Here is a 13,498-nt window from a genome sequence, read left to right on the forward strand (position 1 = left end):
TCCTCGATAACTCACACCTTAGGAAACATTACTGGCATTTGTTTGGAGGAAGGAAAGCAAATTCTCAGTTCTCTAGAGTTGAATTACACTACCCAGAACTAGAAAGTACCTGACTTAACATTGGGCAAAACCAGATTAAAACAGATGATAGGAATACTCATTTATTGGGAGAACTGAGTTCTTGTCTTATGGCCATACCACTACTAGAGCTAGTGAGGTGGCGCATTCTGGTGGAAGCTTGCAGTTTTTCATAAAAAATAATGAGGTGATTGCAATGATGATACATTTTGTCTTGAACTGGAAACACATTTTAAAATGTGTTTTAACAAGAAACCCACCCTTGAGAAAATAAGAACCTAAGACAACAGAAGTCAAACAGAATCTTACGTTGGCTACTTCCAGTTTCACTCCAGCCTTGGCTCCGGGAGTGATGACTCCAGATGAAGACATTTGGAACTGTAATCCAGCTCCAGTGGGGAGTTCAAAGGCATAATCCGCGAAGATGTAGTGAAGAAAAAAATCATTCTTTGAGCCCTCCCTGATGATCTCTCCAATCTATAGATACAACGAGAGAGAAACTAAAAGTAAGTATTTTTAAAGTGGATTTTGTTAAATGCAACCTCCCATACATTGGAGAGTAATTCTTCTTTATCTAGAATGGAAGGACTAGCATATTTTGATGAGCTGGATAGTTTGATAAATAAAGATCAAACTGATGCTTTTATTGCTTTCAGTGAATCAGGATATAAGAAATAATAGATAGCACGTCATTTTCAACTGATTCAGAAAGTACTTAAGAATATTGCTGGGCCGCAGAGCTTTATGGACTTTAAGTATCATATATGCTATGGCTTAATTCTGGTGTTCTGGAGTCTGAGTGTAAGTGAAGGTGTACTTGAAATATATTACGATAAAATCATTTTTTTGAAACTAAAGACATATCAAGATGATGTACATATCAGTTTGCATTGGGTTTTATTGTTTTAAACAATATTTCTATAAAACAGCTTGAGATCTGTTTTCTTTTCTTTCTTTCTTTTTTTTTTTTTGAGACGGAGTTCTGCTCTTGTTGCCCAGGCTGGAGTGCAATGGCGCAATCTCGGCTCACCGCAACCTCCGCCTCCTGGGTTCAGGCAATTCTCCTGCCTCAGCCTCCTGAGTAGCTGGGATTACAGGCACGTGCCACCATGCCCAGCTAATTTTTTTTCTATTTTTAGCAGAGACGGGGTTTCACCATGTTGACCAGGTTGGTCTCGATCTCTTGACCTCGTGATCCACCCGCCTCGGCCTCCCAAAGTGCTGGGATTACAGGCTTGAGCCACCGCGCCCGGCCAATCTGTTTTCTTAAAGCCAACTTTTTTTTTTTTTTTTATCAAGCCATAGGAGTACGTTTATATATTTCTTCTTTTATTAATAAATTAATAATAAAAATTATAGCACATTTAGATAGTGAATTATAGTTTGCCAAATATAATCACTGTATTATTTCAATATTAAAAGAAACTTCAGGCCAGGTGCAGTGGCTCACATCTGTTATCCCAGCACTTTGGGAGGTCCAGGCTGGCAGATCACTTGAGGTCAGGAGTTTGAGACCAGCCTGGCCAACATGGTGAAACTTTGCCTCTACTAAAAATACACAAATTAGCTGGGCAGGCTGGTGCACATCTGTAGTCCCAGGTACTTGGGAGGCTGAGGCAGGAGAATTGCTTGAACCTGGGAGGCAGAGTTGCAGTGAGCTGAGATCATGCCACTGCACTCCAGCCTGGGAGCAAGAGTCCATCTCAAAAAGTAAAAAAAAATAAAAATAAAAATAAAAGGGCATTTAGCAAAGGTAAAGGAAGGTATACTGAACATTGTTTTCCAGATGAATAAATTAATGCTCTTAAAAATAGAGCTAACATTATGAATAACTTAATTTCTAAACGTTAACAGTTCCTTGCAATCCAAGAGTCATCTTCAGTGAAATTCAAAGCAAATCTGCATCTTCGAAAAAAGTACAAGCATCTTTTCTGGTGTGTGCAGCTAGGATTGTAAGGAGTCTGGGTGATCTAAAAAGACCAACCTCTGGTCTCACAGACCCCCGATGGGGCCTGCTGACTTACCACTTGGGGGATCCCCTGCAGAGTGCGGGCACCCATCAGGAAAAGCTTTCCTAGGAGTTGCAGGTCATGGAGCCTGGCAAAGCCAAGTTCTTCTCCCAAGATGCGGAGGTAGGCTCTGGCTTCCGGGACTTCTTTGGATTTCAGATCTTTAATCAGCTTCTCAACACTGAGCATCATTCCTTTTACCATGTCCTGAGAGTTTAGTAATAAAATGCACAGTGACATGTCAGCAATGTCAAACACCTTTCAGTTCTCAATGTGGGACCTGTCTGCTGCAGCCAGGATGGGCCTGAAAAACGCTCCAGGTGAGGAACAGGGAGATACTGAAGTCCAGGCTAATTCCTCTAAACAGAGATGAAAGAACTAAGGTCTTGGCGGGGACAGTGGCACTCCCAAAGCTATTCTTAATTTAAAAATCTGTAAACATAGCAAGATGTGGGGTGAGGGGAGGGGTCCCTGTTCTCCAGTATGCCAGGATCAAGATTAGAAGATCCTCTATCTCTCACCCTTCCCTGCTTAGCCTTCTCTTCTTTGACCAGTGAGGACGACAAGGTGTTTCTTAAGAAAATGTAGCTGCTATATAAATTGACCAAAAGTTAGAAAAACACTTGATCCTAGATAAGTTCTTCTTAGAAGAAGAATCTCAGAGATAGATGCTCAGGCATTGAGGAAAAAAAATGTGCAACTGACAGACTCAAAGAAGATCAAAGACCCTTGGCCTCGAGTGAGGGTCAGGAAATTAGAAGATGGAGCTGGTGCTCAGCAGTGAGCATGGAGGAGCAAATTACTTCTTTGCTCTGTAAACCTGAATGTGCATACGAGTCACGTGACGTCTTGCCAAAATGCAGCTTCTGATTCAGTAGATTGTCGGCGAAGCCTGAGAACCTGCATTTCTGACCAGACCACACTTTAGGTAGCAAAAAATGCGAGAATAAGCTCCAGATCCTACAACCTATTTTCGCTTCTTAAATGGAAACTCATTGCTAGCTTCAAAGTGGAATTTTGGTCCCATTTGCTAGTGTACGGATGGGAGTGACAGCCAAAGAAAGCAGTTAATAATAATGAAAATATTAATTTAAAACTTGTAATAGTATCTGCTTATTGAACAATCAATGCCAACATTAGGCACTGTGCTTAGCATTTTAGATGCCTTATTTCATTGTCTTTAAATAATCTTGTGAGGTCTGGACTATTATTAGTAGTCTGGGATGCAGACAGAAACAGATACACACAATATCAGCCAACTTCCCCAAGTGCACACAGCTTCAAGACAGTGAAGTTAGAATTAAATCCATGCCCAGAGTTCATACGCTTTTTAAATTTTTTTAAGAGTCTCGCACAGTCATCCAGGCTGGAGTGCAATGGTGCAATCTTGGCTCATTGCAACCTCCACCTCCTGGATTCAAGTGATTCTCCCGCCTCAGCCTCCTGAATAGCTGGGATTACAGGTGCCTGCCACCATGCCAGGCTAATTTTTTTGTATTTTTAGTGGAGACAGGGTTTCACTATGTTGGCCAGGCTGGTCTCAAACTCCTGACCTTGTGATCCGCCCGCTTTGGCCTCCCAAAGTGCTGGAATTACAGGTGTGAGCCACCACACCTGGCCCAGAATTCGTAATTATTATCCTAGAATACTTCTTATGAGTCTGGTTTCTGGGCACACTGAATTTCAGAAGACCCTTAACTGCCGAGGATACTGGCCCTTACCCCAGCAGGTCTGGTTGATAAAAACCTTCAGTTAGATAGTACTTTGATGACTTCCACGCTTAGAAAAGAATTTTTCATTGAGACCGAAAGCTTTCCTTAAGAAGATACTTAACAAATACACACCTGCTCACGTTTATCATCTTTGGTATAGCCAAAGTGATCCACTAAAACCTTGGAGACACCATCAGGAACTTGACCCTTAACCCAGTACAAAGCTTTGTTGACACTGTCTGGGAAAAATCCTTGCTTCCCAAAAAGAGCTTCCAATGTTGGCTCAAAGCCTTTTCCTTCCAAGCCAATCTGAGAAAGAAAATCGGACAAGAAAATGGCATCAGGTTTCTTTGTTGTATGTCAGCCTAGTAGTTCCACTTCTTGATGTCCATTTATCCAAACAAATATTTGAATACCATAGGCCAGGAGCGGACTTCAGCACTTCACAGAAGCTACTTTATTAAAATCTCACTAGAATCTTGACCTTATTATTTGCTTTTTTCTAGAAGAGGCAGCTAAGGTTCAGAGAGGACAAATAATGCCGCCAAGGATTCAGAGTTAGGAGTGAATTTGAGATTGGAAGCAGATCTGACTAGGCAGCATATATACTTCTTGGCGTTGGGACTTAAAGACGTCTTGGAGACATCTGCATTTCTGTTAGTGCTAAGAAGTCATACTGCAGGTGACCCCTAGTGGGGAGAAAGGAAGGCGAGGAAGGAGGGAAAGAAGAACATCTCAGAGTGATGCTAGGAAGTGCCTGGTGGTTCTTGTTTGTCCCTAGCTGGCTCCTGGCTCCCAGGACTCTCTGCTCGTGATGCTGTACAAAATGGGCTAGAGAACTTCGAACTCTTCACACTTACCTCGAAGAGGTCAGCTGGAGCAAATCCAAAGACAGTGAGGGTAGTTTTCAGCATGCTTTCTTTAGGAAGGTAATTATTTGGATCAAATATAAGATTCCCTTCGATTTTGGCTGAGGCTGAGTCAAGTGACGGAAGAGAAACAGATTTGGAGAGCTGATAGTTCCGAGAAAATTTTCTGAAGTCCAGGACCGTGGGAAGTTGAGATTCTTTCAGAGCTTCTGTCACTAACTTTTGCAGACTAGATAAGAAGAAGTATATTTTGAGCTGACACACCATGTTTTATCTTTTGACTCTTGCACCCACCCCCAAGTAAATATGGATTTCCAATCATTACCAAAATTTCTGGATTTCATTTACCCCAAGGCTTTAGGTCTGGTTCTGCTACACATTTGGACAAGTGTTTATTTCAGAAGCAAGGGCAGGCAGTGGCTATTCCAAAACCCAGGGTTGGAATTCCAGCTCAGGGCCCTCAGTGGTATATGGGGGAAAATCACTCTTACTTACTCTTGGATATACAATTCTTCTGACTTCAAGATGTTGGCAATATGGGAAGCCACAAAGTTCTTCACTTGCTCATTCTGTTCCCGTGGTAGAAGTTGGACAATTTTGTTAATATCTGCCTGTGAAGGATTCCTCATCAGCATGAGATAGGCAGCCAGTCGCTTATCTCCCGGAGAAGCACCATCAAGGAAAGTCTGAAGAAGGACCTCCTGGTCCTGCAGTCAAAAGAGGAGCTGGTTATCACTGTCCTGTGGTCGGAACACAGAACAGGCCTGGCAAACACCACTGGCATGGTCTGCTAGCTCATTTTAAAGCACAAGTTTAATTTCTCTGTAATCACTCTTCAAATGCTGGTATTGAATATTCTTGCCAGTGTTCCCTAGAATACTAACAAGTAAGGATTCCCAGAAGAGCCTATAGAATGCCTGTTGAATTCAATTGCATTAAAACACACAAATTAGGACCAAGTTATGATTTGTTTGGAGATCTACTACTAAGTAAAAATAAAGTTGTTTTAACACAAGTTATTTCAATGTGAGGGTCAAGATGAAAAGGGATAGTAAGAGTTTGGGACTAATAAATAAGGTAGTTTCCAAAGCTCTGGAGTCATGGCCGTCTAAGGAGGGGCCAACTTGACTATCCTAGCCTAAGGTTACTGGGTGGAAATTAAGCATATTTTTCCTTGATGAGAGGGATAGTCAATCTGGTAGGCAGACGGTAGGTGCAAAAACATCTCACATTCTGCATGTTGACATAGCAGCAAGGTCAAGTATTTCTCTCATGTCACATACTGCTAGGCAGTCAAGTCAATAGACCTGTTAACATTTTCAATTAGAAAACAGCAGAGGCCAGGCATAGTGGCTCATGCCTGTAATCCCAGCACTTTGGGAGGCTGAGGCGAGCAGATCACCTGATGTCAGGAGTTTAAGACCAGCCTGGCTAATATGGCAAAACCCTGTCTCTACTAAAAAATACAAAAATTAGCCAGGCATAGTGGTGGGTGCCTGTAACCTCAGCTACTCAGCAGGCTGAGGAAGGGAGAATTGCTTGAACCTAGGAGGTGGAAGTTGCAGTGAGCCTAGTTCCTGCCATTGCACTCCAGCTTGGGCAACAGAGAGAGACTACATCTAAAAAAAAAAAAAAAAAAAAAAAAAAAAAAAAAAGAAAGAAAAAGAAGGAAAGAAGAAAAGAAAGGAAAAGAAAGAAAGGCAAAAAGAAAAGCAACAGAATGAAGTCAGTAGATGAAATTTAGAATCTCATTCCCCCAGTACCTTCCAAATCCTTGTTTATAAACTTTCATTTTCAGACCTCTTCTTTTGGACTTTACCTTGTTTTTAAGCTCCATTTTCCGCAGGGCCTGGATGGCAGCTTTCTGAATCATCAGTGATGGCTTTGTACTTTGGACACATTTCAGGATTGAAGACTTGAGTTCTGGAGTTACCTGCTCCATGGTTTGGCCCATATTTCCAATGACCTGCATTGAAAAAAAGAAATAAGAACCCATCAGGGTACAGGAGAGAGAAGCAAAGGGTATCCAGGAGAAGTGCTTCTGAAATGATGTATGTCATATAAAAGACTGAGATTACCCGCAGAATCAAATAGGTGTAATCTTCATCCCCAGTGCAGTCATCTTGAATCTGTTCCATCAGGTAATTAGCAACGTCCAGCAGTTCCTGGGTCCCTGTAGGGTTTGTCTCATGATAGCTACAGAATAAGAGAAGAGAGTCAGGAATCAGTAAGCACAGTTAGGTTTGTCTTAAAATCTAAACTTGTGAATTAGAAAAAATAATTATACAATTCATATGAAATCCAAAAAGAGCCTGAATAGTGGAAGCAATCTTAAGCAAAAAGAACAGAGCTGGAGGTATCACGTTACCTGACTTCAAATTATGCTTCAAGGCTATAGTAATCTAAACAAGCATTGCATTGGCATAAAAATAGGCACATAGATCAATGAACACAATAGTGAACCCAGAAATAAAGCCACATACTTAGAGTCAATGGATCTTTAACAAAATTGACAAAAACATACACTAGGGAAAGGGTACCCTTTTCAATAAATGGTGCTGGGAAAGTTGGATTGCTATATGCAGAAGAATAAAACTGGATGTCTATCTGTCACCATATACAAAAATCAACTCAAGATGGATCAAAGACTTAAATGAAAGACCTGAAACTATAAAAATACAAGAAGAAAATCTAGGGAAAACTCTCTGGACATTAGCGTAGACAAAGAATTCATGACTAAGACCTCAAGGGCAAAGACAACAAAAACAAAAATAGACAAATAGAACTTAATTAAACTAAAAAAAAGTCTGTACAGCAGAACAAATAATCAACACGGTGGACAACCTGCAGAATGGGAGAATAAATTTGCAAACTATTCATCCAGCAGGGGACTAATATCCAGAATGTACAAGGAATTCAAACAACTCAACAAAAAATACCCCAAATAACCCCATTAAAAAGTGGGCAAAGGACACAAATAGACATTTTTTCAAAAGAAGACATACAAATGGCAATAGGTATATTTAAAAAATGCTTAACATCATTGGAGAAATATAAATTAAAACTGCAATGAGATAACATCCTACAACAGTCAGGAGGGCCATTATTCAAAAACAAAAAATAACAGATATTGGTGATGATACAGAGAAAAGGGAACAGTTAAACACTGTTGATGGGATTGTAAATTAGTACAACCTGTATTGAAGACAATACTGAAATTTCTCAAAGAATCAAAAATAGAACTACCATTGAATCCAGCCACTACGGGGTATATGCTTAAAGGAAAAGAAATCTTATATCCAAAAGATACCTGCATCCACATGTTGATCGCAGCACTATTCATAATAGGAAAGACATGGAATCAACCTATGTGTTCATCAATGGATGATGGGATTAAAAATGTGGCCTGTACAGGCAATAAAATACTATTCAGCCATATAAAGAATAAAATCAAGTTATTTGCAGGAACATGAGTGGAACTGAAGGTTATTATCTTAAGTCATTATCTTAAGAAACAGGAAAGTCATAGAAAGACAAATAATGCATATTGTCACTTATGAGTGGGAGCTAAATAATGTGCACACAGGACATAGAGTGTGGAATGATAGACAATGGAGACTCAGAAGGTGGGGAAGTGGAGGGAGATGGAATGATGAGAAATTACTTAATGGTTACACGATATGTTATCTGGGTAATAGATACCCTAAAAGCCCTGACTGAACTACTACAAAATCTATACTACAAAATCTATTCATGTAACAAAATTACACTTGTACCACATACATTTATATAAAAATTTAAAAAATAAAAAGAAAACAACTTTATCAAAAGAAAAAACTGCCAGCCTGAGTAACATGGTAAAACTCTGTTTCTACCAAAAATACAAAAATTAGCTGGGCATGGTAGGTAGCATGTGCCTGCGGTCCCAGCTACTTGGGAGGCTGAGGTGGGAGGATCACTTAAGCCCAGGAATTTGAGGCTGCAGTCAGCTGTGACTGCACCTCTGCACTCCAGTCTGGGTGACACAGAGAGACCATCTCCAAAAATGAATAAATAAATAAATAGAGAAAAAACTGCTAACTAATACTGAAGTGAAGTTAATATGCTTGCTGATGTACTTAGGGGAAAGTGTGTTGATGTCTGCAATTTACTTTGAAGTGCTTCAGCTAATAAGGTAAATTAATGGATAGATGTATATGCAAAAAAGCAAATATAATCGCACTTAAATGGTCGGATATAGCTGGTTTTCTAGGGGTTCTCCCTATATAATTCTGTCAACTTCCCTATGTTCAAAAACTTTTATAATGCAATGTAGGAAAAATATTTTAAAAATTTTGAATAGTGTTTGCTGACTTCTTATTTAAAGTAATTACCCCAAAAATAGTCAAGAAAAAAACAAAGAGGAAGGAGCAGAGTTTGAAAGTGGAAGGAGGGGTTCCATTTTAACACAGAGATGCACAGAGGTGCGAGATGTTCCTCTGCTCCTCAGAGGAGAAACACAGCCTGAAACTCACTTGTTGACCACGTGGCTCAGCGCATACAAGGTGGCTCTGCTGCGCTGCTCCCTCGCCGTGTTGAAGATCTCTCGCAGCTGCTGTGCCGAGGGCTCGGGGATCAGGGCCACCAGGTAGGTGACAACATCTATCAGAAGGGGGTTGGCATGCACACGACTCAGCCACTGGAGGATGTGAGTGTAGCACTGGGGCCGTCCACACTGAACCAAGGCTTGTAAGGTGATGGGGCTGAGAAGAAAGACATGGATAAAGTTATACAGACCACCTTCAGGGCAGCTAAAATATGGCTCATGGTGTGTCCTCTGCCAGGAGAGCCCTTAATCCCCTCATTCACTATTCAAATCTAACCATCTTTCAAAACCCAACTTAGAGCTCAGAACCATGACGCCTTGCCTAGGAATATTACCCACAGGAGAAGCCGCATTGAGCAAAGTCCCAAGAGGGAACTGTGGATCTCTCGCTACAGGAAGACTTTTACTATTGTCCTTTGGTCAGCACACAGAACATGCCTGGCTAACATTAGCTGGGTCCTGGCCTCAGTCCCTTCTCTGACCTTCATAGCACCTAAAGCCAGTGCCTTGAAGCGTAGATAAATCATATTCTATCGTTTGCCTGAGTTCTCTCTCTACCAGCCTATAAGCTTCCAAAGAGCACCTGCAATAGAACTAGGAATTCAACGATATCCATCAAAATGAGGGAACCATTCCCCTTCTATTTTAACACATGAATACATAGCTGCCTTGAATACTGTGTGCATGTGTGTGTGTGTTTCATGAAACTCTTAGCACATCAGCTGATATTTCTCTATCCAGCAGTCATGAACAGATCGACTAACTGATTAACTGGATTGATATCCAAATTGTCCCTGAGATTCTCCATTTGGCCAAGGTTTGAAAGTTCAGCTAGTTACCATCAGTTTTATAAAAAACATTGAGCTGTAAGCATTAAATACCTGGACACCTCGATCAGCTGCGGCAAGAGAGATGTGACTGCCTCATCACTGAGGCCTCTCAACTCAGTGACCAGCATATTGAAGAGATTAGCTCTCTGGGAATTTTGCTCAGAGACGGTGAGTTTTTTCAGTTCCTGAAGAGTCTTCAGAACAGCTTCGGCCTGCTTTGGAGGTGATGTGGATTTGGTACTCTCAAAGGCAAGACCCATCTTGTTAGTACCTGGAAGTTGGAAAGTGTCAAAAGTACTCTAGCTCACTTCTTTATCTCAACTATATCTTTGTCTACTGGAAGCTGGAAATTGTGGAGTATCAGCACAGGGGAAAAGAGAAGAAAACTATCCTGTACTCAATGCCTGTTAGATCTGGCTGTGCCATAGATGACTGACTTAATTGTTTTCACTGACTCATCATCCTATCCCTGCGGGCTGGTATTATTGTTCAGTTTAAAGATAAATTCAGCCTTGCTTCTGAGACTCACAGAGTTTTTGGGCAATGTAAATTGCTCATCCTTGGATCTCAGCTCTGAGTTCCAGAGATGAGACCCAGAGATGAGGAACTGAGACCCAGAGATGAGCAACTTATGTTTCCCAAGAGCTCTCAAGGTTAAGGGGTAGAGCTGAAGTGGAATTCAGACGTTGAGTCTATCATCAGATTACCCTTAGCTTGAAAGAACCGGTGAGGGGGTGCTGCTGCTAACATGGTTACAACTGGGACCAGGCACATTGGTGCTCACCACCATTTCTTCTAATTGGGTCTACCAGCAGCTTGTGAAGAGGGGTGACACTTTTGCATCCCCTCCACCACCTGCTGTGTGTGACCTATGCCAGGAAGAGAGGTAAAAGTCATCATGGAGGTGTGGTGTAATGAGAAGAGTCCTGGCTTAGATTACACCTGGGCACTTATTTGCCCCCCTCTAATATTCTGTGGCCTTGACTACATCAAGCTCTAAGCCTCTCTATGTGTCACTTTCCCCTCTGTAGAATGAGTATAAAATCACGTCTCTACCACCTGACATCACAGATTGCTATGAACAAAAAGGACAATGATGTAATGCACAAGAAATAATTTGGACAGATATAAACACAATACAATGCTGGGTCAGGGCTGGACTCAAGATGCTAAAGTCCCTTCTACCTCTAAAGACTAACTCCATATGTCCGTCCCACTACAGAGCCCCTCACACACCTGCTCAGTAAGTTTTCTTTGCCCAGAAGCCCATTCTTATGTGTCTCTTTCATTTACGCATCCTTTGCATTTTACAGGTTCCTGCTCCATATCCTCCATGAAATATTGCCATTGAGCTACATGAATAATACTTTCTTTATCCTGGTCAAGCCCAGGACTTCTTGTCTTCACTGCTCAGCTTATCATCTTATCAATTATACCATATATACTTTATTGACCTGGCTCCTGTATTAGACTGGAAGCATCCTGAGGGGAAGGTCCATGGTTCATCTGCCACTGTGCCTTCCTCAGTGATGCCCAGAGTAGGGTTGAGCACATAGCAGATGCTCAGAAAAGACACCTAAGTCGGACTCTGAAGGTTCTCTCCCACTTGCTCCACCTTGTATGGGACAGCTCCGGGTCTTATCACAGGATGGGTGATGTCAGTTCTACCAAATATGTCATGTTAAACCTAGGGTTCCAGTTTTCTATTGACAGACACCTAGGTAGCATTGAGAACTTTTCTTCTATGCCATTGCAACTTGACATCCTGAGATGAGTTTGCTTTCTCACTAGAGGTAGCCAGAACACCAGTGTGCATATCACTTCTTAGTCAGCAGACATTTAACAGGGCCTGGCAAGTGGTTAAGCCATGATTGGCACATCCTGAGCAGATTTACCAGCACCTATGCAGACAGAAAGTCTTACCTTCACCAAAGAAGCGGCTGTTGATCCTTGGCATGTCTTCCAGTTTCAAAGTCTGTGTCACTTGTGTCATCATCCCATACTTATTCCTGGTAACCAAGGAAGAGTATCATGCCAGGGACAGCCAGAACATACCATTCTTTCCATGCTGAATGCTTCTCCTGTCTCTGCATCTACCCAAGTCCTGCCCATCTTTCAAAGCACTGGTAAATGCAGCCATTGTTAGCCCTGAATGAACAACATCCACCTCCTCCTGGTCACGCTAGTCATCCTCCCATCAAAAGGACATGTGTGCCTTATACTCTCCACTAGTCTGGAGTGACTGGAGGGTAGGAACGAGTGCAATGTCTCAAAATTCTTTTGTATCTTCCACAGCATAGAGCCAAGAACATAGCAAGTGGATTTCGATACACAAGTTTCCAGTCAAAATCCCAAATCTTCCATGAAACCTTTTCTAACCAGGGTCCCCTGCAATGATCCCCAAGTTTTCTGGATCTACAGCCCTTAAAGACTGGGTCTTAGATATCTTTTATTGGTCTTGGATTGTTTTGCATGCCTAGGACTTTTCTGCCAAATGGCCTCTTAGCTTAAAAAGGAGGACAGAAATGGGTTGCATTTTATCCCCTTCCATACCACCCTCCCAGGCACAGCTTTGCCTGAACAGGGCACTTAAGAAGCGTTCAGCTCTCACTGACCCATCAAATGACAAATCAGGGGTGCATCGGGTGACCTACTTGTAGGAGAAAGGCAGGAACAGGTGTTGCTCCTTGCAGATGGCTTCTGCCACATGCTTCCTCTTGGCATCCAGGGTATACTGGCAGGACTGGCTACTGCTGATCAGAGTTGACAAGGGGCGGGTCTGTGGATGAGATTGGAGGCAAGCGTTTTGATCAGTCCCTGTGCCTTCTGTCAAAAGCATTTACCTTTAAGGTAGAAGGGAGCAGGAGTCCTGTACCACTAGATAAACTCAGAGAAAGAAGGGAACTGGGTACCTGACGTTTAGACCAGGGGGTGTAACAAGTCAACATCCCCAAAGCTGAGTCAAGCTGTAGACTCCTCTTTTTCCATCCCCAATAGACAAAGTCTATACTTTTATCCTCCACATGCCTATCTCACCACAGAGCCCCTCATACACCTGCTCAGTAAGTTTTCTTTGCCCAGAAGCCCATTCTTACGTGTCTCTTTCATTTACACATCCTTCATATTTTTCAGGTTCCTGCTTCACATCCTCCATGAAACATTGCCCATTCAGCTACATGAATAATACTTTCTCCTTCCTGGTCAGGCCCAGGACTTCTTGCCTGCACTGCTCAGCTTATCACCTTATTGAGTATAGCATGTATACCTTATTGGCTCTTACATTAGACTGGAAGCATCCTGAGGGGAAGGTCTATGGTTCATCTACCACTGTCCCTTCCTCGGTGCTGCCCAGAGTGGGGTTGAGCACATAACAGATGCTCAGAAACAACCCCTAAGCCAGTGTATCATCCTCTTC

General features: G+C 42.0%; 1 protein-coding gene across 1 annotated transcript in view; it reads right to left on the reverse strand.

Annotated features, from left to right (window-relative positions):
• APOB (apolipoprotein B) overlaps nt 1-13,498 on the reverse strand; it is a 42,658-nt gene that overhangs the window by 21,231 nt on the left and 7,929 nt on the right. Inside the window, exons 7-17 of the mRNA XM_074394576.1 lie at nt 12,738-12,862; nt 12,007-12,092; nt 10,135-10,354; nt 9,183-9,410; nt 6,747-6,864; nt 6,488-6,634; nt 5,164-5,375; nt 4,660-4,897; nt 3,932-4,108; nt 2,103-2,294; nt 388-555 (exon numbers count right to left, since the gene is read on the reverse strand). Coding sequence (XP_074250677.1) covers nt 388-555; nt 2,103-2,294; nt 3,932-4,108; nt 4,660-4,897; nt 5,164-5,375; nt 6,488-6,634; nt 6,747-6,864; nt 9,183-9,410; nt 10,135-10,354; nt 12,007-12,092; nt 12,738-12,862 — 1,911 coding nt within the window. The remainder of the gene's footprint in view (nt 1-387; nt 556-2,102; nt 2,295-3,931; nt 4,109-4,659; nt 4,898-5,163; nt 5,376-6,487; nt 6,635-6,746; nt 6,865-9,182; nt 9,411-10,134; nt 10,355-12,006; nt 12,093-12,737; nt 12,863-13,498) is intronic.

The sequence above is a fragment of the Saimiri boliviensis genome, chromosome 1 (genome assembly GCF_048565385.1).
Source record: "Saimiri boliviensis isolate mSaiBol1 chromosome 1, mSaiBol1.pri, whole genome shotgun sequence".
Classification (NCBI taxonomy): Eukaryota; Metazoa; Chordata; class Mammalia; order Primates; family Cebidae; genus Saimiri; species Saimiri boliviensis.